The sequence below is a fragment of the Pan paniscus genome, chromosome X, assembly GCF_029289425.2.
Source record: "Pan paniscus chromosome X, NHGRI_mPanPan1-v2.0_pri, whole genome shotgun sequence".
Lineage (NCBI taxonomy): Eukaryota > Metazoa > Chordata > Mammalia > Primates > Hominidae > Pan > Pan paniscus.
In genome coordinates, this window is record NC_073272.2 from 23,412,437 (window position 1) to 23,439,256 (window position 26,820).

Sequence of the window (26,820 nt, forward strand, 5' to 3'; positions counted from 1 at the left end):
AGCTAAGAAAAATAAATTAATTTGCCATTAGAATAAAAATCAGACTAGTTTTCATCCTCTAAGCAACAGTGTGTCTCTAATTTTCCACACAAACCCAAAAGAGCCTAACTGAAATTTCTATGTAGCCTCTTCTCTGTCATTGCTCTCTCAAAGACACACAGCTTAGTGTAAGAAAAAAAATTAATTTGCAAAGTAGTATTTCAGCCTTTTCTTAGGCAACCCAAGGAAACTTTGGATTGACGATGATTGAATTGAACAATGAGAACACTTGGACACAGGAAGGGGAACATCACACACCGGGGCCTGCTGTGGAGTGGGGGGAGGGGGAAGGGATAGCACTAGGAGATATACCTAATGTAAATGACAAGTTAATGGGTGCAGCACACCAACATGGCACATGTATACATATGTAACAAACCTGCACGTTGTGCACATGTACCCTAGAACTTAAAGTATAATAAAAAATATATATATAAAAAACAAGAATTCCATCAAATAGTGGGACTAAAATTCTTCCTAATTTAACTGGAAGGAAAAAGTAGAGAAGGAGCCTTCCAAAATCTGTCACTTGTAGTGACAGCTATGGAACCCTTGATAAAATCATGATCATCTCCTTAGTGTGCTAATAAGGACCACTTGAGGTATTAATGCCTTGAAGGCATCAGTGCAAACATCAAGAAGATACTCTGCACAGGTGCCACAGTTCCTGGAAATAGTGGGAAGAATGCTGGCAGGGTGATCTTTCCTTGGCAGGGGCGGGTTTGCTTATTACATTTACCTATAGGGTGATTTCCCAGTAGTATTTCAAGCTCTCACAAAACTACCAAACCCAGGCCCCAGGACTCCAGATTTTACTTTTCATTGCTGGGCCTTGCTACAAGAAAAACTTTATGTCTAAGAAGAAGAACACCAGGCATTTATTTCTTATGTGATCTAGGTCACACTGTCCTGTCATGCTACTACAAATATACCCAAGAAGATAAGCAGTTCTAATATTTATTGAGTGCTGTCAAGATGCAAGGCACTTGAATATGTTTCCTTATTTAGTGCCCACACACACACAACTCTGAAAGGCGGTTATTATTAGACCCCTTTTACAGATAACAAAACAGACTCAGAGAGGTTAAATAACCACCACAAGAGCACCAAGATGGGAAGTGGTCTAGCTAAGATTCGAACCTACACCTGTCTGACTATATAGTTAATGTGTTTTTCCACCAGCATTTGCTGGGTCCATTTCTGGGCAACTGTGCCAATTCATATTTGAGGGAAAACTTGGTATACTGGCTGTCACTGGCATGAACCAATGGAAAAAAAAGATATCAAATTAAGATTAACTAGTCTTTGCTTATCTTTTACTCAAAAGGAATAATTAAAGCAGCAATAGAATTTTCAGAGTCTTCGTATTTTGAGGCCTGAATATAATTGAGAATGTATTTTATTTCCAACTTCCATTGCTGAAGAATTTATGTTCACAATAGCCGGAGGTACATAGCAGGAGGAGATAGGGGGATAAAATGTTCATCAATATACACATCAAACTCTCCTGCTATACTTTACAAAAGAGTCCCAGCAACTTAGTCTCCAGAGCTTTAGGGTAAGGCAGTTTCTTAGTTCAAATCCCAGATCTATTACTTTCTATTTGATATATAGTAATTTCTTAATGTATGTTAGCTGTAATTATCATTAATATTAATCAGCACTGCAGGGAAACCATATACAAATATTACAATATGGGAATTCGTGGGTGGAGAGGGGTTCCTGTAAATATACGTGCCATGATTGTTCACCTAAATGTGAATATTAGTTAAGCCTTATGATAGTTCTTTTGTGATTTAAATTTTCATAAGAATAAGGAGACTTTTGTTTTAATATGTTTTTTCTTATCATCTGAAATTGATGGATAATACTTCAGGTTTTTTCTTGTAAATCATATAAAGAATAAAACCAGCAGTTACAGGGTGGTTGGAATATTACTGGAACAGATTCCGATTATTAGCCCTTTTGCTGCATTTGACTTACTCTAGTAATTTGAACTTCTCTCTCAGAGTTCTTTCCCCTCCCTCTTGCCTGAGGTCTGCCAAGTCACTTTGTCTAGCTGCTTACATTTGCTACCCTTTTAAGTAGTTCTGGAAGTTTGGAACTTGCAGCCCACATCAGCAGATTTGCCCTTTTGCATTTGGCAAGAATCAGAATTTGCCATGTGTTTCCAAGGAGAGGTGGGAGTATGGTGTTATAGAGATTCATGTCAGCATGAGTCTGGAAGCAGTGATTGTTAGATAATCAGTGAACTGAAGCCAGAGAAGAGAATTGAGAGCATTATTTTTAGAGTTGTTTATATCTGTAGAGATCTACAGCAATGTATGTATTGCTTTTCTTTGAATATCTTTAGGATAAAATGATATACCTTTAAGAGGCATCATGTGATGTCATTCATTAACTAAAGCTTCAGAATAATTGGATCTGAAATCTGAGGTACCCTAAACCTGACTGAGCTCATGCAGTATGTTTTTTTTAACTCTCTAAAATTATGGCTGCATGTAACTGCTTGCTTTAAAAGGATGTTAGAATTAGGTGATTGTACACTTACTTTCTCCTCAAAACTCAACTGAAAATAAAAGTTGGTAGGCCAAGGGTAAGGTAGTGCTGGGGAACATGATGTTGGAACAGAATTTAAATTTCCTTTTTTTAAATGATAGTTTATGTTCATGAAAATATGACTAGAAACATTTAGTAGAATGTTGACGTATCCATGTCTGTGAATTTTCAGATTACTGGAGTGAGAGTGACAAGGAAGAAGCAGATACTCCATCAACACCAAAACAAGATAGCCCTCCACCCCCATATGATACATACCCACGACCTCCCTCGGTAAGTTAGCAACAAGAACATTACTTATCACCAGACTCTTCGACCTGAAACATCCTTTTGTATGTTAAAAACATATGTAGTAGATTGCATATCAAATTTAAGGTTTCTCAGCGGAAAAGAAAACTGGGAGTCTAAAATCAATAAGCAAATTTTTTTAAGTATACAAAGAATATTTAAGCAGGAAAAACAGTCATTACAGATTCCAGGCAGAATAAATATGTCATCACTTTTATTAACAAAATATACTGTTTGTATGAAGGTAGCCTTCGTGGAGATAATCAACAACAACAAAAAAGTTTTCTTAGAAAAAGGTATATAAAATGACCTTATCTATTCCACACTAATAAAGTGTATTCCTATGTCCTTTAGAATGAACTCATAAAAATTAATATTATATCTATATTGAAGATATTTTTGCATGTAGCTTTTTCAGCAGCCATGGGACCTGGTTTAATGTATATGTTTGTATGGTGTGTCAGACAAATCTCTGTAAATTACTCTGTGTATAGACTGTACTTTGATCTTTTAATAGGGTAAACAGCTGGTTTACTTGGGACTGTCCCACTTTATGGCCCTTTCCCATCAGAATTACCAAGAGTGTCTCAGTAATGTTCCAGTTTAGACAATAATATTCCATGGTCAGGCCGGGCATGGTAGCTCACGTGTCTAATCCCAGCACTTTGGGAGGCCAAGGCGGGCGGATCACTTGAGGTCAGGAGTTCGAGAGCAGCCTGGCCAACATGGTGAAACCCCATCTCTACTAAAAATACAAAAATTAGCCAGGCATGGTGGTGGGCACCTGTAATCCCAGCTACTCGGGAGGCTGAGGCACAAGAATCGCTTGAACTTGGGAGGTGGAGGTTGCAGTGATCCAAGATCACACCACTGCACTCCAGCCTGGGCGACAGAGTGAGACTGTGTCTCAAAATAATAATAATAATAATAATATTCCATGGTCACATTGCCATAGGAAACAATTCTGCCTATCTTGGGACTAAGTCTTCCACATAGGAAATAGAAGCTGGATTTAGGTGACAACAATAGCTAACCTAATTCCATCTCAGTATTACTCCAGGGGGATAATTCATATTTTCTCTCTTTTTCTAAAACGTCAGGATCTGGATAATTTCTTTAAAATATCTATAAAAGAGGAAGAATAGGAAACAGCATCTTCACTGAATAGCTACTTAAACATGGCAATTTGTGAATTTCAAGAAGAAAACTGTTCATATTATTATTAACATGTGGGAAGGTAACTGACTGCCCGCAGAGGATGCCAAGTAACTTCTCCTCCTTTACCAGGAGGAGTGGTATGCAGCTTCACCTCAGTCCGGTGTGTCCTGGCTGCCACCTCAGCCCTGTTTGTGATGATCACATTTAACAAATCAGGCTCGACCTGGGCCGGTGTGTTTGTTAGTCCCCAGAGCTAGAGTAAGGCTTGTGGCAGTAGAGGTGCCTGCAACTATTTTACAGTGTTCACTTGATGCCAGTCCTTTTTCTGGTTATGTTTTGTGCTATAACATATAGTCCCAAACTTTAAATTCCAGGGATAAAAATTTTCCATTTTTCTTTTATATTTATGTGCCCTGCAGTATCTATGCTCAAGGCTAATGGTAATCCCTAGCAATGTATAGTCTCATCCTGCCTAACATTTTTAACCCCATAGAAAGTAAGACCATCAGACAGCTTTTCTCTGGCACGCATAGGAGCAGACATTCTCCTATGAAGAAAAGGAAGGGTTCTTTCTGTTTATAGGCAGCCTATCCTCATATCCAAAAGACTCTCTCCTAGTCCCCAAGCCCAAGCTACATGAAATCAGGAATATGAATCCAGGGACAATACTTCTTCAGGATCTCAAAATGTATAGTTTTTAAACTGAAATTTTTGTAGTTGCTGAATTTTCTTATGTAAGCACTAACTCTTATACTTGCATTGTTGTAAAATTTTGCATTAATATGTCAGATTTTTCATGAGACCTTGGTATAGCCGCATTCCAATACATCCATGTCTCTGTCTCTTAAAATGTAAGCTGGGGCCTAACTTTGAGATGTCTGCAAACTTGCCTAGTCATTAACATGACTACGTAAGAGTTCATCTACTTTTTAAATATTACCTGGTAGAAACCGAATGTGTTCCTTGGAATAGAAGTGGTCTGTTATTTTGGCACAGACTAATCAGGGGCTCCTTTCTACAGATGAGTTGCGCCAGTCCTTATGTGGAAGCAAAACATAGCCGACTTTCCTCCACGGAGACTTCTCAGTCTCAGTCTTCTCATGAGGAGTTTCGCCAGGAAGTAACTGGGAGCAGTGCAGTGTCTCCCATTCGCAAGACAGCCAGTCAGCGCCGCTCCTGGCAGGATTTAATTGAGACGCCACTGACAAGTTCAGGCTTACACTATCTTCAGACTCTGCCCCTGGAGGATTCTGTCTTCTCTGACTCCGCGGCCATCTCCCCAGAGCACAGGCGGCAGTCTACCCTGCCAACTCAGAAATGCCACCTGCAGGATCACTATGGGCCGTACCCCTTAGCTGAGAGTGAGAGGATGCAAGTGCTAAATGGAAATGGGGGCAAGCCTCGAAGTTTTACTCTGCCTCGAGATAGCGGGTTCAACCATTGCTGTCTGAATGCTCCAGTTAGTGCCTGTGACCCACAGGATGACGTGCAACCCCCAGAGGTGGAGGAAGAGGAGGAGGAGGAGGAGGAGGAGGAAGGGGAGGCAGCAGGGGAAAACATAGGAGAAAAAAGTAAGTATGTTTCTGGAGATTCTTAGCCTGTGTACACAAAGTCCTGACCTTTTCAAACTTCTTATTTGAAGAAAATAGAACCTTGCTTCCCTTTTTTCTTAAAATAATAGTATTGCTATATAGTAAGTTAGGTCTCCCTTGGTGACCTACTTTCAGAACTTCAGTAACTTGGGAAAACATGATGAGTAATGAAGCTTATAATCTCAAGATACCCACAGCTGGAGCAAATAATTTTTTTCTCCAACTAGCCATTTGCCTTTTAAAGTTAATGGTGTTTTTGTTTTCTTCCTTCTCTTATCCACTTTATTCTCACTTGCATGCACCATCTCACTGGCCCACAGTGGTTGCCCCCTGAGTTGGGTTAAGAAACTATAAATGTTTCAAGCAGGTTGTTAGCAGAGCCTTGGTTGAATAACTGAGTATACACACACACCCACTCACATCTATACATATACATATTTATCTTCCCTTTTTATTGTCAGAAGATTTAAAGGAAAAATCCAAAAGATAGTTTTTCCAAGGAGAGATTTCACATAGCATTTCTTTCAACTCCAAATAGCTGAATTTGTTTCTAGAAACCAATTTTCCAAAAGCATCCATCTAATTTCTTGGTATGTGTGTTGATCGTAAAGCTCAATTTATGTGAATCAACTCTTATAAGAAAAGTCAATGAAGTAATCCTCTGCCTTGTTGACATTAAGAATATCTTTACTAGTTATTAAGTTCTTTATTCAACATGCCATACCAAGCCTCTGTTTATTACTAACATGACACATCAGTCCAGAAACCCAGGCTGGTTTAAGGGAAAGGCTGTAACTCAGTTATTTTAGTAAGAAAGAAAATCTAGGTTTGGCTATAAGTCCTGAACATAAAATGCACAAAACAAAATATATAGAAGAAATAGTATAAAACTGTTCACATCTCTTTATTCAAAATGCAGTCTGGGCCAATTAGCGCAGATAACTTGAGCAAATGGTAATGAAATCACAGTTACTTGTTTGGTACCCCTAGGGCAATAGACTTCTCTTTTTAAAAAGATGAAAGCAGAGTGTAGCCTTCAGCCCATTTTACAAATATATGGGACTTTGATTACAGAATATATTAGTGTAAGTTCTTCATCACAAATGGAAAAATATCTCAAAGTTCACAGATTACCAGCAGGTCAAGAGCCCCATGTCAGTGTCAAGCTTGGCTCATTTAAAATGGTAGTCTCTTTGGAAATGACTGACAAGAAAATACAGTGGACCTCCCTTTATGGTATGGATCTTCATTGCATTATTTAATATTATCTCATCTACCAACAAAATATAAGAATTGCTTGTAATAAAATTCATATGCTGTGGCAGTTTCCATGTGAAGTATATTTTAGCCATAATCTCCATGAGAAACATTATAAAAGGTACGTTGTTAGTACAGGAAAAGTAATTACCATTCATTACTTGCCAAGCCCTTTCAACATTCACATCTATCAGTATGGAAGAAATATTTAGGAGCCATGTTAGTCCTCTGCAGGAATTCTGGCAAGCATAATAATAATGTTTAATATTCTAAAGATTACTAAAATTAATAAATTGTCTTCTAAAATTTAAAGATGAGTTAGAAACTTCATTTCAACTGTCATTCAGGTACTACACAACTGCTGTGACTAAGTATGTGAGGTTTATTCTTTTACAAACATTGGAGAAAACACTTTATCTCAGCCATTTTAAGATAAACTGTGTTGAAATTAGGCACAGCCCTCTGAAATAGAGAATTCTGTTCAGAAAACATTTCATCATTCCTACAGGTTAAGTCACTAATGTTGTCTTGTTTTGAATAAGCTAGGCACTTAACAGTTCATCCTGGTCATTGAATAAGGGAAGAGTAGAAAGAAGCAAGCGTGTCCTAAGACATGAAGGGAAAATATGGCACCATGCTTGCTCATTCTTCAGGTTTCCAGTAGTCCACAGAGCACTTCTAGTTAGATAGCTTTCAATATTTTTCTTCTAGATTCTCTTTTTTGTTGTTTAGTGGATTGGATTTTTTAGCCAAATAGATGCACTCCTAAGTTGGTTGGGTTTTTTCTTTACATTTCAGATGCGTTTAGTGGGTAGTTATTCAGTGCTTTCCATCTTTTTCAGTGGGCTCTCTGTAGAATAATTGTTATAAGATAGAACAGACCTAGTAAGTGTGTCAGTAAATTTGGTATTGTACTTTTTGTCTTTATGGTTCAATATTGTGGGATGTTTCGTGCTATTTCAGTCAGATCTGCTTCACTGAAAGTGGCCTTGCACTGTCTTTCAGGCCCCATTTCTTTCTGGGTATTTTTTCCATAAATCTTGCCACTTGATTTCTCCGTATACTTCAAACTGTTCGTAACAGAGTAGTGCATTCATCCTTTCCTGGAAGATGCTTATTATTCAATGAAATGTATGTTTGTTCTAATGATGGTTTTCTGCATTGCTATTTCTAATATTTAGGAGTGGGCAATTTGATGAACACCTTATTCAGGAAACATCAGCTTTAAAAACCAGTGTTTTCAAAAGAATCTTTAAGGTCTAGTTATGGGATGTCATGTTCATGGCTTCCCTGGATTGACCATTAGGAGTAAGTACTCAGGCTGCTTGTTCAAATCAAGCTGTTTGGTGTTATGTCAGCAGAGCAAAAATTATACACGGAAACGAAGCTGTGGCCATTACATCAGCCTTAACGTCCTGTACATGTCCTCCAACACAGAGCGCTTACTGTGCTGCCACACAGTTCAGCAGGCAACCTGTGCTTTTAAAAATCAAAGTCCAACAGCAGTGTGTTACTTACTGTCCTGCTCCAGGCCAGCATTCAGTTTGACCTCCTGAAGTGAATTGTAGTCATCAAGTACAGAACTGCAGAGGAAATAAGTTTAATGTCTAGTTCCAAACATTTTTCTCAGTTTGCCAAGAAATTAAAAATAGGAAGTATCAGGTGGCCAAAAGAAATAATGGAAGAAAACATGAAAATACAGTCTGTCATATGCTTTAAGGGTGAAGAATTATGTCATCAACCAAACCTCTTTCTTATCATTTACATTTTATCTTACCTTATATCACAATATATGTTATATAGTGCTTATGAGCTTACAGAGCAATCTAAGAAGCAAGATATACCTAAATCCATGCCTTAGCTGTTTTTCATTTTCCTTATGGGTATGGAATTTGGCCCTGCTTATAAAGTATATATTTAGCCTTCCTTAGAACAGACTTCAATCTGTGTTCTCGTGGTTGAACTACCTTTTGCCTTATTTTGAAATTCAATTATTTAACTGAGTCATACTGTGATTTTCTTAGGCTGAACTCATTTTAGTCTGAAATGGATGGTACTAAAAGTACACAAATGAGACCTGTCTTGTTTTCCTTTGACTGAAAAGTCAGCTTGCATATTAATTGTCTTGACCTGCTTCACTGACATTTGAGAAAAGACAAGTAATTTCCTGTTATCCCAGTTAGCAGTTTCAAACCTTACCTGGTATGGACATTATAAGACATCAGCTAAATTAAATTACAAATTATGTCATTCTATGCACCTTTAAAGGAATATAAATTATGAAAGTATGGGACAAACTATGAAGATATATTTCATTCAGAAATAATCTGCCATAACATTAAAATACTATTTTGGTTAAATAGCTTAGAAAATCTCGCTTTCCTTTGCCGTATGTACTAGCCAATTCAGATGAGGTTTTGAAAAACATTATCCCTTAATCCTGCTGATTTTCCCCTAAGCAATTATAAGGGAACTCTCCTGGACTCTTGATGCCTTCATTTACTCGGTGAAGTCATAATGTCCTTTATCATGGTCTTGAAGATTACCTACCAGTATTCTCACTTAATTTACACGTATATGTAGCTTGGGCTTAGAAATCTAAAGCAAAACCTAGGTCTTTTAAGGGGGAATAAAATCTATTACCTTGGAGCCACTGTACACATTAGATTATCAGGCTGAAATATTATTGACACTTTCAAAATGAGATCTGCTGAGAAATATATTTTAAGGTTATTTTTAAAAATCTAGACTGAGTTTTGTGGCTCACGCCTGTAATCCCAGCACTTTGGGAGGCCAAGGCGGAGGATCACTTGAGGTCAGGAATTTGAAACCAGCCTGGCCAACATGGCAAAACCCTGTCTCTACGAAAAATACAAAAATTAGCCAGGCGTGGTGGCACATACCTGTAATCCCAGCTACTAGGTGGCTGAGACAGGAGAATTGCTTGAACCCGGGAGGTGGAGGTTGCAGTGAGCCAAGATCATGCCACTGCACTCCAGCCTGGATGACAGAGCAAGACTCTGTCTCCAAAAAAAAAAAAAAAAAGAAAGAAAGAAAAAAAATTAGCCGGTCTTATAACCTGCTCTATAAATAAATAAATAAATAAATAAATAAATAAATAAATAAATAATCTAACATTCTTTGTACACTATTAATAACTTAGGAGCTGTGTAGAATATGCCACTCAGTAGCCTAAAATCTTAAATTATTAGGGCATAGGGGCTAGATTATGACTACAAATACAGAGCAGAAGATACATTAATTCTTGTCAATCATTTTAAGGGTCCTATCTTCATTTCCTGAAGATTTTCTAAAGGTCATGAATTCTATTTTTAAGAACATTAAGGTAGGAGATATGTAGACAAGGAGAAGGTATTCCCAGAATATGAAATTGTATTGAAGGAAGAAAAGGAACAAGTTGAAAATAAAAATGTTGCAACACTTCTCACTTTTTTATTATCAAGATAAATTATATACACACACAAATAATTTTAAAGAGCATAATCATCATTAATATCTTAAGTTATAGTTCATGTCTAAAGGGAGTAGATGGAGAAGGATATACACAGTGTGAAGAAAAAGACATGATAAAGTCAGAGAAAAAATGGCAGAGAACCTTAACTATATCACTTTTGTAAAGTTGAGCACACCATCCTTGGCTGATTATATAACAAATATGTATTTAAAAAAAACAGAAAAACCTAGAAAGTAGTGAGAAAATTATTTTAATATATTGTCTGATTTTGAAGAAATACTGTTAGGGAGACATAAAACACTGAAGATTAGCTATAATTCTGATACTGGTTATAGGTTAGATTTCTAATTACACCTCCATTTTTTGGCTAAAAAAATGAGAGAAAGTTATTAACTTACAGGAAGTTCAGAGGTGGGGTTGTTCTGGGGTGAATTTCATGGCTTACCAATGTCAGGACTCTCCATTCATTTTTCTGTAATGCAAGAGCTCCAAGCATCATTTCTCATGAGACAGCATTCAAAAAGCCAAAGACCAGGCCCTATCTTTAGTCCTTTCTATAAGACCAAGGGAAACTTTCCATGGATCCTTCCAGCAGACTTATACCCAGATTTCATTGCCAAGGTTGCATCACATGTCCATGCCTAAACAAATGACAAGGGAAATGGAATGATATGAACAGTTTAGACTAACCTTGATTTGTTTTTATGGTGATTAGGAAGAGAAATGTGCAAAACTGCTTATCATTACTTTCTGCATGAGCAGCTCTATTACTGTGTATGTTTTGTCTTCAAATTATATTTGTTCAAGCAGTGTTTCACTTTTTAAATATATATATGCACATGCATAGCCCAGATCACATCACCTTACTTAAAATTTTTGGCTCTATTGAAATGTTAGATATATAAATGAAGTAATAAGTATTATGTAACCCTGAAAATGTAGCAAGTTTGATATAATTATTGTTGCTCATGGAATGAATAAGCATGTTTTCCTATAGACAATAAGTAATCCTAGCTTAGAATACAGTCTCTGGAGATATTCCTCAGTTCAAATCCTTGCTTTGTCACTGTCCCACTTACAACTGGTATGATTGATCAAGTTATTTAACACCTCTAGACCTCAATGTCTTCATTGTCAAATCATATGGTAATAATACCTAGCTTTTGAGGTTGTGTGAGTATTCAATGAAGTGATGTCAGAAAGCACCTTAGATCCATATGTGACACATTATAAGTCTGTCCAGTAAATGTTATATAGATTTTATATAATTATATAGGTTTTATATTTGTTTTATTTATAGATTGATATAATTATATAGATTTTATGTAGATTTGTATTAAGGCAAAGCGGGCAATTACAATACTTAAATAGTGAATTAGGCCTGGCAAACCTCATTAAGTAATGTTTTACTACATGTCCTATCTTTGTTCAGTTCTAGCCATTGAGTTGAACCATACGAAATGTTGCTTTTGTAGGTCAAAATGATGAAACATTAGCAATTTTGTATGTTTCAACCTAACATATTAGCTGCATTCTAGTAGTAAAATAGAAATGTTCCTCATTTCACATTCCTATCACTCACTACTCCTTTCCTTTTTGACTTTGGACATTTGGGAACTCAAAAGAAACCTTGCATTCCAAATAGCAATAATTGTACCAGATATATTTACTGAAATGTTTATTTATAGATCTTGTCATTTGGGTCTCATTTCAAATATTTTCCCCTCAGAGATCCTTTCCTGACAACCCAGTCTGACCCAGATGCCCACCACCACCATTCATCCTCTTGTATGGTTACCCTGTTTTATATTTTTCCCAGCTTTATCACTATGAGTATAATATTAAATATTGTTCACAGATTTATTTTCCATCCCTACTACCAGAATTTAAGCTTCTTAAGAGCAGGGATTTTATTCCTGTCTTATAGCATCTAAAACAGTATATGGCCCATAGTAGCCCAGGCATTATTGAAAGAATGAATGAGTGAATGAATGAGTAATAGCTAACCCCTTTTGTTACTTCCTTTCAATTTTATTATTTATAGAGCTAAAGTTATTTTATCCAACATATGACATAAAACAAATCAAAACATCGCAGAATTCCTCATTTTTGGTATTTTGTCAAGGAAAAGCCAGGACTACATGTGTTCAGCATACCCTCTTTATGCTGGAGACCACAAAGCTGGGATGCTGATAACTAGAATTACTGCTCCTCACATTATGGCTGTTTTATGGTCACATTCTCTATGATTGAAACCATTTCCTCCTGTTTCACTGCCATTTCAAAAATGAAGGCCACAAGAATATGACATCTGAAATAACTAGTTCATTGTCATAAATCAGTTAGAAACCAGATCTTCCAGCTCTCTTAGGCAGTTGTTCTTCCCGCCAAAATCCACTGCCTGTAGAAGGAAGGAAAACTCAAATCACTGCCAGTGCTTGGTTAACACTCCTAGTCATCCATTACCTAGCTTCATCTTAATTAGTTTGTAAAAAGTGTTGAAACTGCAACTTGTACTTTGGCAAATAACCAATAGCCCTGCATCAGCCAGGAAAATAATCTCAAAAGTGTTAGTAAGTAATGACATCAGATGTAAATGGCAAAAGAAGGAATTCTAAATGCTGTCAAGTCACAACAGCAGAAGATGTGGCCAGAAGAGAACTAATGCTCACACAAAACAATGTCAACCCCTCACTAGCATAGGTAAGACAAGTTATGATTTATGTTATGTTATTTTTTTTTACTAAGAGAGATTATTAGATTCAGCCACACTGTTATCTGCTATTATTTTCACACATCAAAAAAAAAAGCAAATCACTTCTCTTCAGCTCAATAATAGCATATTATTCATTTCTCCATGGAGTACCTTCTAGCTTATTGTATAAAAACCTATCATTCTCTTTTTACCTTGCTCACCCGTGCCAGAGAAGGCCGAAGGTCACAAATGCCTCATTTTTGTCCCTCAGCATAAACAATTTACCTCTTATGGTTGGTTACCAACTACCAGAAGATGGTAGATTATGATTTAATAGGATTGCACCATAAAAATATCTTGGAGATTTTTTAATTACCCTATTTTTGTTGTGTAATTCAAAAGTAATAACTTGCTTATTGCAAAATAAATAAAAAGTACAGTGATGAAAGTGCAAAGCCACCTTCTCTTTTCTTTACTCTCCAAAGTTAACTACTGTCGAAAGTTAAGGTTTTAAAAATCAATTCTGGCATGAATTTATTTTCCTTATATATCTCTGTCTTGTAACTCAGTGTGAGTTAGGGATATGAAGGATGGTTTAGTTGATTATCAGTTAGAGTTCCTCTAAAACTTTTTTGATATGGCGTTAGTTTATAATGTAAGCAACAGTCCTGTGAAATACCTTACATAGCACCTTAGAATCCAGCCCAATCCCAAAATTTATTACTCTAGAAAATGTAGCAGTTGACCTTTTCAAAAACAATAGGAGAAATATGAGAAGAAAGAAATGGCATTGGCTGTATATGCACACTCATACACTGCCCCCCCCCACAAACACACCCCCCCACACACACACCCCGACTCATACATCAGAAGTTCTCTTGCCTACTTGCCTAATGCCTTGATGCCTTATGGATTTTGCTGAGCTTTCTTTATGAAGATCTTCCAGTACTTTCAGTTTATACCAAAGCTCTGTGATCAAAGAGCCAAGCCAGAGCCAGTTAGAAAAAAAATTAGCAAGTCCAGCCTTCAAAAGCCAGAAAGCAGAACTTGGATATGGGCTTCATAGCCACTGAGTCTGGTGACCAGTTTACCTACGGATTTTAGCTTCAAGTTATAAAACACTGAACTTTCTACTAAACAATCTCTCCTATTTCCAGTGTTCTCACTAGTTTCATACTACTAGCCACTCAGACTTTCTTATGCCGTGCCATAGGTACATCTTGGCCTAATATTTGGTCTTAATAACATAATCTGTTACACTCTAAAATTTGTCCTTTAATGGGAAAATGTTCCCACTACTATGTCATTCAATAAGGGAAAAGTGCCCATTATTATATTTTTAAGTGGAAAATTTGATCTTAAAAAATTAATAGTTAAACCTCATACTTGAAAACTTATAGCAGCTTCTTGTCTCAAGAATGACAATTTTGTATATTTTTGTTTTTATTACAAACACAAAATATGCCAATAAAATCAACTTTCTGGTTTATTTCACAGACATTTTGGAATACTTGAAAATAAGAGTTATAGTTGTGTAAATCACTGATTGACTTCAGAGCTTTTAGAGCCACAAACTCTTTAACATTCTTACTCTTAGATTTTCTAACATTTCAATATCTAGATTTAGCCAGCTAAAATGCAAACTAAATCTCTGTATCGTACATATGGTTTGCTGTATCAATATATAATTCAGTTAATTCCAAACATGCATTCATGCATTCAACATGCATTTGTTTATTTTTCTACACACAGGGTACCATGTTAAGAGCCTGTCTAGCTCTTCCATAAGTCTACTTACAACAGAAATGTGTAAATTATTTTTAATAAATGAGATTTTTTCTTTCTGATAACATGAAACACAGAGAGTAATTCCAAATATGCAACATCTTTGTTACCTTATACCAGTAATTTTCCCTAGTAACCAGTTTATAATTTTATAAAAATTATTCATTGAGAGATGGTGCAAGATATTTTATTTTTATGTTAATTACTTATCACTTATGCAAAATTTATAAGACTAGTTAAAATCAGATGAGATCACTTAAAGAGCTATTTCTGATTCAGCTTATTCCTTAAACATCATGGTTGAGGAATATGCATTCTGGTTACCCAGTTGTACTGATTAACACAAATCAGATGTCTAAAAATCAATGAACTGAACTTCATATTATACTGACCATAGATTAATGTTTCTTTTTATAATTGAGAAGGCACTTCTTAATGTTACACTATAATCATTGTAGAATTTGATTATTGGAAAAGCCTATTAATATAGGGAATATTAGCAGAGCATTAAATACAGAAAATTGTATTTTGAATGTCTATTTTAGGGAAATTTGAACCTTAACATTTTAAATAGTTTTTCATTTCCTTCCACATTTGAAATCCCTAATCTTCCATGATTTTGAATCTGTTACTTTTACTGCGCTATTTCTCTTTTGATAAATCATCCGTAGAATGTATTTACTTAATGCCTAAGATCTATTCACTTAAGACCTCCGAATTTTCTCATCTATGACTTTATTGGCTATTTTCGTTATAATTTTTTTTTAATTTTTGTTGTTGTGGCCCCTCCACTGCTCCATGACTGAATTTAGTTTATTCTGTAACTTATGAAATGGACACTGTAAAGCATACACCTTGAGATTCTTGGTGAGAGAAAATAGCCCATAACTTTGATGTCACTAAACTTAAACTGTACACATTTTTTTTCCTATCATCTCTAATGTTTTCTCCTGTTCTTTAGCAATGCCAACACACACGGGTTCACATGCCTTTTCTTAAAAAAAGAAAAGAAAAGAAAACACACGGGGAGGAGGGACAGCTGGAATCAGTGTGGCTTTAATATAATACATAAGCAAAATCTGACAATAAGCCCCACCCCTCACTTTGAATTCTGTTATCTTTTTAAAATCCTGTGTAGTTGCTGGGCTGCCTTCTCTTTATTTAGCATCTTGGGTTCTTAGATTCATGATGTGCTTTTATTGACTTAATTAAAAGGATTTTGCCTCAGCACTAGAGGTAGGCAAGATGTTTATCATTACAAAAGTAATTCCGTAGAAATACTGAATAGCTTTGCTGAATAAGTAACTGAAAAGGCGCCTTAACTTTGAATGCTTCTTTAAATTTTTAAGCATCTTTTTTTAATGTGTCAGTGGTATCTCTCTGGCAAATAGTAAATCACTGATTTACTATTAAAGATGCTTAAATTTGTAAGCATCTTTTTTTAATGTGTCAGTGGTATCTCTCTGGCAAATAGTACAGTACCTATTTTAAAATGTTTTATGTTAAGAAAAAGGGTTCATTTAAGAGATGAATTGTTTTTAATTGGGCTTGGCATGGAAAATGAGTCATGCTGTATGTAAATATGCATATAGCCCTCTCACCATAGAACTTAGAGTTTTGAGGCACTTATCTTCACTTTCTACCCAAAAGAGAAACTTTTGCATATTTTAAAAATTGTTATTGAGCCTCTGCTTGAATATTTTAAAGACTCGGAACTCCTGCCTCCAAAAGCAGGCATTTCATGTTGAAGAGCCTTACTTACAGAGTTCTTCCTTGTATTGATACAAAAACAAATTTCTGCCAAACTTTCTACTCATTGTGGATCTTAAAATTGCAAATTAGAAAAATCCAGAGCAAGCATTTGAAAGCCTATCATGTGGAAAGATGGACAAGATAGTCTTTGAAGTTCCAGAGGACATAGTAGATAAAGGGCACAAGGAGGCTGATTTTAGATTGATATGGAAAAAAAATCCAGTTTTTGCAAGTTTATAACTTACGAGTTTAGTGGGCTCCTCATTACTCGAAGTGTTTAGGAAGAGGCTGAATAACCAGCTACCAGCCAGGAATTCCCAAGTTAGCTGGAAAGTTCAACCTGATGGTTTCTTCCAATTCTAAAGTTTTATAGTTCTCTTCAGCATAATGGTCTTGCCCTTTGCTCTCACCATATGCCTTGCACATTGTATATATCTCCGAAACTCTAAAATGGAATTGTGTTATCAAACATAATTTGTGTTGTCTCTTCTTGAGGTGTCTTTATGCCTGTGACACATGAGTTCTAGATAACTCATCATCCTGGCTACCCTCATCTGGACTCCTTGTTTCTTTATAGAGTCCCTATGCTAAGTGTATTGGAACTATTACAGTGATCTAGACACTATACTTTTGTTAACATGATTACATTAGTTTTAACCTGCTCACTGTTGGCTCATATAATGCTTTAATGTTATCAAGTGATAAGCATTCCACTTACTTTATTTTTTAATCTAAGTGCAGCTATTTATATTTATTTCTGTTAAATTTTTAATGTCTCATGTTTCACCCAAAGTATTTGACTCTGTTACAAAGTTTAGAATCTCAGTTTTATCATGTATGATATTACTCATTTCTCTTATCATTTAATAATCCTCCAAAATTCTAAGCACCCTTTCTGTGTTTTTAACTGATTCATCAAGGAAAGGACATTTTTTAAGAAAACATTTTAAGGAAGAAAAGACCAAGGACAGAGATTTACAGCATTAAATTTTAAACTTTTTGCGTTAATTTTATTCAGTCATTCAAAGTCCTTATATAGATCCACCTAATAGTAATGTCATTCAGCCCATATTACAGTATCTTTATTCATAGGGTATCAGGTAAAATTTCATCTTATGTAAGACACACTGCCCAGGGTTTTCCTCTTCCCTTCCAACTTAGAGATACTGTCCCCAAAAGAAGTCATTTTAAAATGCTTCATTTTTTTATTAAATTCATATTGGTTTGTCAAACGAAATTAAAAAATAAAACTCTACTCACTCATCATCTATTTTTACAACTTTATATTTATATCAGGTTTATCAATATGTTCATTGGAGAACTCATGCTTTGTTTGTTTGGATAAGAGGGCTCTTAAGATTTAAGCATTAAGTCTTATGGAATGCTGACAGTAGCCCTAAGATAATTTCCAAAAAGTTTATTCACTTGCTAAGATTATAACCTTCTAGTTTAAAGGAACCACAGAGTGGTTCTTAGTAGTCCCTTGTCTCCAGAAGCATTTATGTTTTAATGCCCTAGTTTGAAGACTTTTTCTCTTGCAGGAAAAGCCTAAATTGTCATTGAAGGCATTATAGTTCTACTTTTTATCATTGATATTTTCTTAATTTTTCTTTACAAAAGCTTTGTATCTTCAGTTTTTTCATAAGCTTCAGCTGAACATTTGCCTTTGTGGAGCTCTTCTTACAAACAATTGGTATTATTTTCTACTTGTTCATTTCTCATAGCCTCTTATTCTATATTTTATAGAAATCCTCCTTAAACTAAAGCTTGTTCTAAAGAAGCTCCTTGTAACTACCTTGACTTCATCTGCATCTCCTTTCCCTCCCTCATTGGGACAGTTTACGTTTGTATTACTGGAATTTAATTTTTTAAAAGTACTGATCATTAAAACTTTCCATTTGTCTTTGTAAAGTTTTAAAATCATATCTTTAATAATCTAAGGTCCATATCCAGCTATGTGTTCTTTCTCCTCACCACTAGAAGAAAAAACAAAAACAAAAAAGCAAAATTACATAATGTGTTTCTTTTAGTTCTCTTTGTGCCATAAAAGTTCTTCCCTGTTGTTCAGCATTAGATCCCAAATAGATTCCAAATATTTCTTTGTATTTCTGAAACATGAAACCATCAGGGTTTAAATGCATGCAGTAATTACTTACATGTATTGATCTCATTTTCAATGCATTAAATCCTATAATTAGTATATTGATGGCTTGACCAGAAAATATTGAAGTTCAGGTTATATTATTTTATATTTTTTCATCTTCAGAAGATTTTATAGAAATTGATTCAACTTTTAGCCTACAAATAATAGGAAACATGACACTATAAAAATTAGGTGACTTCATTAGGACAATTTACAATATTTTTAAGCCTTTGTTCTTGCATGCCTCAGTCAATACCAGAATATGTTTGTATAGAGTATTGGAACCCTACAGACCTGGTTGGACTTTTACAGATCTAGTAAGAGTAAGAAAATAAGAGTACCATAGATTTCTAATAGTTTGTTTTTGTTAGATCCAAGTCCTAACCCTGATCAGCCATATTCTTTAGTCAACTGTATTCAGTGGCTCCTAAGAATTATCATTTCTATACTATGCCCCAGTTTACATTCTTTATAAATAATAGCTTCAAATTACAGAAACAAGTTGCATTCAGACTTCTTCATTTTAAGCCCTTTTACCTAAAGTAATAATGACTTGGTAGTATAAAACTGTACTACCAATTTCTGCTCTAAAGAGCTTATAGAAATTGGGGTGATATTTGAGTATTTGTTTATTAGATTATCTTGCTGTAATCTATCTAGTGCAAGATACTTGCTGCCTGTCTGTAAAAGAAAAGTATGTTTGTTGAAGGTAATCTCTTCCATTATATTTTTAGAAAATACATAGTAACATTTCAGGATGTATGGTTTAATGAAGAGTGGTGTTGCACCACATTGTCGATGCTCCTTGATATTTTCACACATAGCCAGTGATATACCTCTCCCAACTGAATAATTAACATAGCTGATTGTAAAAATAAACAAACTTGATTTAGCCCTTCAAAATTTATTTGCCTGTAATTCACTGAGCTTATACGTATTAAACAAAACATATAATAGGTACTTCATTGTCATGGAACCCAAACTAAATAAATATTAAATAAAACTCATTCACGGATTTATACCTTACAAAATACTGCATATTGTCAGAAGAAGAAAGGCATAGGTGTCCAAAAATTGGTTTCTAATTAATTATAATATGGATAATTTTTTAAAAAATTGAATAACTTTTTTACAATTCCAGCCAAAATTTAGCATGTCCTCCATTATATGGAGCAGTGAATTTAAAAATTACTTTCATGGTTTTAGAGTTTGAGACAGCCAAATTACACAAATGATTCACTGTTTAAACATCAATAATATTTCCACTGGTGGCATAAAATCAAGCTTCAATTTCTAAAATGTGTATGGAAATCCTATGCATTACTGATATTTAGAACTACCTTTTTGGTATATTAAGATGATTGATATTAATCAGGAGCCCTAAATCAGTTGATAAACTATTTTCACAAAATGCAGAGATATTCTATTTTACTTTGTGCCTTAAATTTTAAAGAAAGAAAGAAAACAAAGGAAAAAGACATAATTTAGTTTGTTTTACTTGACAGTCAGCAAAAGTCCACTAAGCAGGGTGTGGCTATCATCCCAAAGGTGAATAATAACAGCAATCATAAACTGGACTGATCATATATCTGAACAATGCCTAAAATCTCAAGAACCATTTATTGTACTTGCAATTGAGTGTAGTGTTTAAAATGATGAGAATTTTGCCTACAAAATCATAATTCCTGTGGATAAAGAATGGGCACAAACTGCTATTTTTCTCTAATATAAAAAGAAATAGGCTACCTCTAAGTTTGTTTTTTTGTTTTTTTGCTTTTTTTGAGACGGAGTCTCACTCTGTTGCCCAGGTTGGAGTGCGGTGGCGCGATCACAGCTCACTGCAACCTTCACCTCCCGGGTTCAAGCAATTTCCGGCTAATTTTTGTGTTTTTGGTAGAGATGGGGTTTCACCATGTTGGCCAAGCTGGTTTCGAACTCCTGACCTCAAGTGATCCTCCCAAAGTGTTAGGATTACAGGCATGAGCCACTGCATCTGCCCACCCCTAAGTTTTCTATCATGATTGTTCCAAAAGGTAGAATTATGATGTATTAATTTATCTACCTAACCAAACTTTTATTCTATTCATTGCACAGTTTCTAAAATCAGAGATTATCTTAAATTGACAATATCTGACATATTTCTATATTATCCCCCAATAGCTCATAATTCAGGTGGTTGTAACCCAATTAAATGATAGAAGCCATGAGGCTTGACTGAGTAAGGTAGAATACTAATTCTTATTTTTTCATTGTCTCTAATGAAATGACTGACTTTTTAGAAAAGCCATTTAATTTATCCACTAATATTATAAGGCATCAGATATTTTTAGAGAATGCTTTTTTAGAATTTAAACTGACTCAGTTTTCAAAAAAAGATTATTAAAATAAATGCACATCGTATTCTAAAAGTAAAAATAAAATAATTCAACTATTTGGGTAAAATTTGGTGACTCTTTTTCTGTTAAATTTTCAATATTTTATGGAAATGCACATATAATACATGTAACATGGCATTTTAAAATGTTAAAACAGTAACTAATGGTTATGTCACAATCATATTTATTTTGCCTGACCCATGTGGTACAGAAACCTAGCCATTCAAAATCTGTTTAAAGGACAAAGTTTTACACATAGCAATAAAGCTGTATCAAGCAATTTGGCTGCAACCCCTTCCAACATTTCCCCAAAGTAGCAGGGTGGTGAGGTTTTTTATAGTAGTTCCATCAATCTGCTTCTATCAACAGAGAAGGACCTTTAGAGAGTATATTTTTAAGTTATATTTATAATTAAAATCTCATCCTGAGTCTAAGATTTTGTCTTACCTCATCTACTCCTAACATTAATGACATATGAATATCTTGACAATGTAGGTCATTCAAAGAAAACACCCTTTAGCAGTGGTTACACTATCATTTCATATAAGGCCAAAATCATTTTTCCTTGACATAGCAAGCAGTGCTAGAAATAGCATTCTTTGACCTCAGTGACTTATCTTCCTAAGATTTCCCCCTCTGCTACGTAGTTCACCCCAAAAACTTTAAGTAGATCTTCTCACTTCAATTGAAAACCTAGTGAGGTATAAAGCATTTTACATAGTTGTTTAATAGAAGTCTATTCAGTGTTCAGCTTGTACCTGCAAATACTGAGATTTTGAATTAAGATGTATTTGGGCAATTTAATTAATTCAAATAATATTTATGGAGGCAACACAGTGTCCTGAGTACCCACTCTGCTAAGTGCTGGAAGAAACAAAGATTTTAAAATTACAGAATCAATAAATTCATCATTTAATGGGAGAGAAAAACATACAAATGTAACTGTACAGTATATTAGATGTTTTGAGAAATGAACACATTAAGTTCTATGAAAGCACTTAAGAGGTCTTGATTATCTCTACCTTGTGAAATCAGACAAGACCTCACAGAGGATGTGACATTCAAGCTGGATGAATAAGGTTTCACCAGGAGAAAAAGAAAAGGAGGGTACATTCTAGGTGGTAAAAAAAAAAAATGGCATCAGCAAAGGTAGACAGGAAGAAAAACAAAGAATAATTTAGAGAAATATGGTATTTAGTGTAGATGAGTACAGATGAGACAAAGATTTATGTTAGAAATGAATTAAAAAGGTCCTAACATACCATGTTTAGAAGTTTGGATTGTATCACAAAGAACATGATAGAGAGCTTCAGTAGGTCACTCTGGCCAATATAGATGTATTAATGTGGGAGAATACAGGTGATAGGGATACCAATTAGAAAACTAATTCAACAATCCAGATGAGAGATATGATACCCTCCCTTGACAAATGTGGAGGCAAAATGTTACCTTCTCAGAGGAAGATCTAACAGATAGAAAGTAGGTCTTGAAGAGTAAAATGGAAACTTGGAGCTCTCCTAATGAAGAATTGGATATTGGGCTAACCAGGCACTAATAAGAGGTCTGCCAAGTAGCCCTGAATGGCCTGAAGTCAGAAAACACAAATTTAGAATGGTGACAATCAGTGTGCATATACAGTTTTTTCTAGCAATGCCCAGTGGCCAGGCAGGAGTAAGAAAGCACATATTGTAAGTACATGTAATACATATCCAAGAGGGAATTGAGGGGTCTAGTCAGAGGGGTCCAAATTGGATAAGGAAATAAATTCAGGAGGGAGCTGGTTCTTAATAAGATCAAAGACTAGACATTATATCATGAAAGAGATGGAAAGAGAGGAAACTATATTCAGGGAAAGCTTTAATATTTAGGAAGTGACATGGCTTACCATGATGACAAGCTCAAATCTGTGTTGATTTCGGATTAGACAGCAAGAATTCAACACAGAGGGCACTTACTACAAAGCAACTCTTCAATATGACTCTTTTACGTTTGCATCTTGAAGAAAAAAACTTTGGAACATTTTGCACGTGAGCGTGTATTAGTCTGCTTTCACACTGCTGATAAAGACATACATAAGGTCGGGCGCGGTGGCTCACACCTGTAATCCCAGCACTTTGGGAGGCCAAGGCAGGTGGATAATGAGGTCAGGAGATCGAGACCATCCTGGCTAACATGGTGAAACCCTGTCTCTACTAAAAATACAAAAAAAAAAAAAATTAGCCTGGCATGGTGGCAGGTGCCTGTAGTCCCAGCTATTCAGGAGGCTGAGGCAGGAGAATGGTGTGAACCCAGGAGGCAGAGCTGGCAGTGAGCCGAGATTGTGCCACTGCACTCCAGCCTGGGCGACTGAGCAAGACTCCATCTCAAAAAAAAAAGACATACCTGAGACTGGGAAGAAAAAGAGGTTTAATGGACTTACAGTGCCACATGGCTGGGGAGGCCTCACAGTCATGGCAGAAGGCGAGGAGGAGCAAGTCACGTCTTACATGGATGGCCTCAGGCAAAGAGAGAGAGCTTGTGGAGGCAAACTCCCATTTTTAAAACAGTCAGATGTTGTGAGACTTATTCACTATCATAAGACCAGCACAGGAAAGACCCACCCCCATGATTCAGTTATCTCCTGTTGGGTCCCTCCCACAACCCATGGGAATAATGGGAGCTACAAGATGAGATTTGGGTGGGGACACAAAACATATTATTCCACCCCTGGCCCCTCCCAAATCCCATGTCCTCACATTTCAAAACCAATCCTGCCTTCCCAACAGTCCCCCAAAGTCTTATCTCATTTCAGCATTAACTCAAAAGACCACAGTCCAAAGTCTCATCCGAGACAAGGCAAGTCCCTTCCATCTATGAGCCTGTAAAATCAAAAGCAAGTTAGTTACCTCCTAGATACACTGGGGGGTACAGGCATTGGATAAATGCAGCCATTCCAAATGGGAGAAATTGGCCAAAACAAAGGAGCTACAGGCCCCATGCAAGTCCAAAATCCAGCAGGGCAGTAAAATCTTAAAGCTCCAAAATGATCTCCTTTGACTCCATGTCTCACATACAGGTCACGCTGATACAAGAGGTGGGTTTCCATGGTCTTGGGCAGCTCTGTTCCTGTGGCTTTGCAGGGTACAACCTCTCTCGGCTGCTTTCACAGGCTGGCATTGAGTGTCTGCAGCTTTTCCAGGCTCACTGTGCAAGCTGTCAGTGGATCTACCATTCTGGGGTCTGGAGGATGGTGGCCCTCATCTCACAGCTCCACTAGGTGGCTCCCCAGTAGGGACTCTGTGTGGGGGCTCTGACCCCACATTTCCCTTCTGCACCGCCCTAGCAGAGGTTCTCCATGAGAACCCCGTCCCTGCAGCAAACTTCTGCCTGCATCCAGGTGTTTCCATACATCTGAAATCTAGGCAGAGGTTCCCACACCTCAATTCTTGACTTCTGTGCACCCACAGGCTGAACACCACAGGAAGCTGCCAAGGCTTGGGGCTTCCACCCTCTGAAGCCATGCACCAAGCTGTACCTTGGCCCCTTTTAGTTATGGCTGGAGTGGCTGGGACACAGGGCGCCACGTCTGTAGACTGCACAACAGCAGAGAGACCCTGGGCCCAGCCCACGAAACCACTTTTTCCTCCTAAATCTCTGGGCCTGTGATGGAAGGGACTGCTGCAAAGGTCTCTGACATACCCTGGAGATATTTTCCCCATTGTCTTGGTGATTAACATTCAGTTCCTTGTTACTTATGCAAATTTCTGCAGCCAGCTTGAATTTCTCCTCAGAAAATGGGATTTTCTTTTCTATCACTTATCAGGCTGCAAATTTTCCAAACTTTTATGCTCTGTTTCCCTTTTAAAACTGAATGCCTTTAACAGCACCCAAGTGACTTCTTGAATGCTTTGCTGCTTAGAAATTCTTCCACCAGATACCCTAAATCATCTCTCAAGTTCAAAGTTCCACAATTCTCTAGGGCAGGGGCAAAATGCCCACCAGTCTCTTTGCTAAAACATAATAAGAGTCACCTTTGCTCCAGTTCCCCACAAGTTCCTCATCTCCGTCTGAGACCACCTCAGCCTGGATTTCATTGTCCATATCATTATTAGCATTTTGGTCAAAGCCATTCAACAAGTCTCTAGGGAGTGTCAAACTTTCCCACATTTTCCTGTCTTCTGAGCCCTCCAGACTGTTTCAACCTCTCCCTGTTAACCAGTTCCAAAGTCACTTTCACATTTTCAGGTATCTTTTCAGCAGTGCCCCACTCTGTTGGTACCAGTTTACTGTATTAGTTCATTTTCACACTGCTGATAAAGACATACCCAAGACTGGGCAATTTACAAAAGAAAAAGCTTTAATTGGACTTACAGTTCCACATAGCTGGGGAAGCTTCACAATCATGGTGGAAGGCAAGGAGGAGCAAGTCACATCTTACTTGGATGGGGTCAGGCAAAGAGAGAGAGCTTGTGCAGGGAAACTCCCATTTTTAAAACTATCAGATCTCATGAGTCTTACAAGAACAGCATGGGAAAGACCCACCCCCATGATTCAATTATCTCCCATGGGGTCCCTCCCACAACTCGTGGGAATTATGGGTGCTACAAGATGAGATTTGGATGGGCCAAACCATATCAATGTGTAAAGTAAGTTATCTAATGGCAAGAGGAAAACACCCATTGATAGGGAAAATAAATCCCATTTATATTAACAGTATTTATGTATTACATTTCAGTTGTTTAGTGAAATATATTCAATGACCATATAATGAATTATGAAGAAGTGAAAACTGAAGCTATTTTAACTTGCTATTTCCATTCTAAAGCAAATCTCAACTCATTTCAGTCAGGTTTACATCATTAACTGATCAGTCTTTGAATAAAATAATTTTAAATTTGATATCAAGGGCATTCTGAATAGAATGACTGAATTATATTTATTTGTCCTTTTACTTTCACTGCTGTCTCAGGAAGACTCTTCTTATGTTTTCTATAGATGATACCTCTCTGTTAAAGTCAAAGACATTTTAGTGATTTATCTTTTTTATAAAGATATGCCACATAGTCTGGATTTGAAATGCAATCTGCAAAGCCAGGCATGCCCATAAATCTGAATCTTTTATTCTTTTCTCATATAGAAAAAGAAGATATTTTTACACATGGATAAAAATACTAAAGTAGAATTGCCTTTCTCAAGGTAAAGCCAAAACACCTATAGTGTGATGCAGTTTGTTTAAATTTTATAGGTTTGTTGAACACATTAATCTATTACAAATAATAGCTAACATTTCTAATGAGTACTTACTATGTGTCAGGCACTATTCTAAGGTCTTTACGTAATATAAGTCATTTAATCCTTACAACAACCCTGTAAGGGAAATACTATTATTATCCTTATCTTCTAAGTGAGGAAACTGAGTTTAAATAGCATAATCCAGGACTCCCAGCTATTTAATAACAGACCTAAGATTCAGACAGACATTGTGACAGCAGAGTGAACACTCTTAATTGCATATTGCCCCTCAGACTTATAATTTTAATACAGGTTAAAATTTAGCAAAATATTTTTCACTATATATGTATATAATACACACACACACACACATACATATATATATATATATTAGACCTACATAAAAGGAATTAAAATTTTTAGGTTTTATTACAGCAGCACCATTAATATGGTTAATCAAGTAAAGCAAAAATGTTGTTCTGATCTTTCAA

At 36.1% G+C, this 26,820-nt stretch overlaps 1 protein-coding gene across 8 annotated transcripts in view; it reads left to right on the forward strand.

The window, feature by feature from the left end:
* CNKSR2 (connector enhancer of kinase suppressor of Ras 2) overlaps positions 1-26,820 on the forward strand; it is a 280,798-nt gene that overhangs the window by 230,269 nt on the left and 23,709 nt on the right. For all 8 annotated transcript variants that reach the window (XM_003819559.6, XM_003819560.6, XM_034950723.3 and 5 more), the window contains 2 exons: positions 2,771-2,871; positions 5,066-5,615. In XM_003819559.6, coding sequence (XP_003819607.1) covers positions 2,771-2,871; positions 5,066-5,615 — 651 coding nt within the window. The remainder of the gene's footprint in view (positions 1-2,770; positions 2,872-5,065; positions 5,616-26,820) is intronic.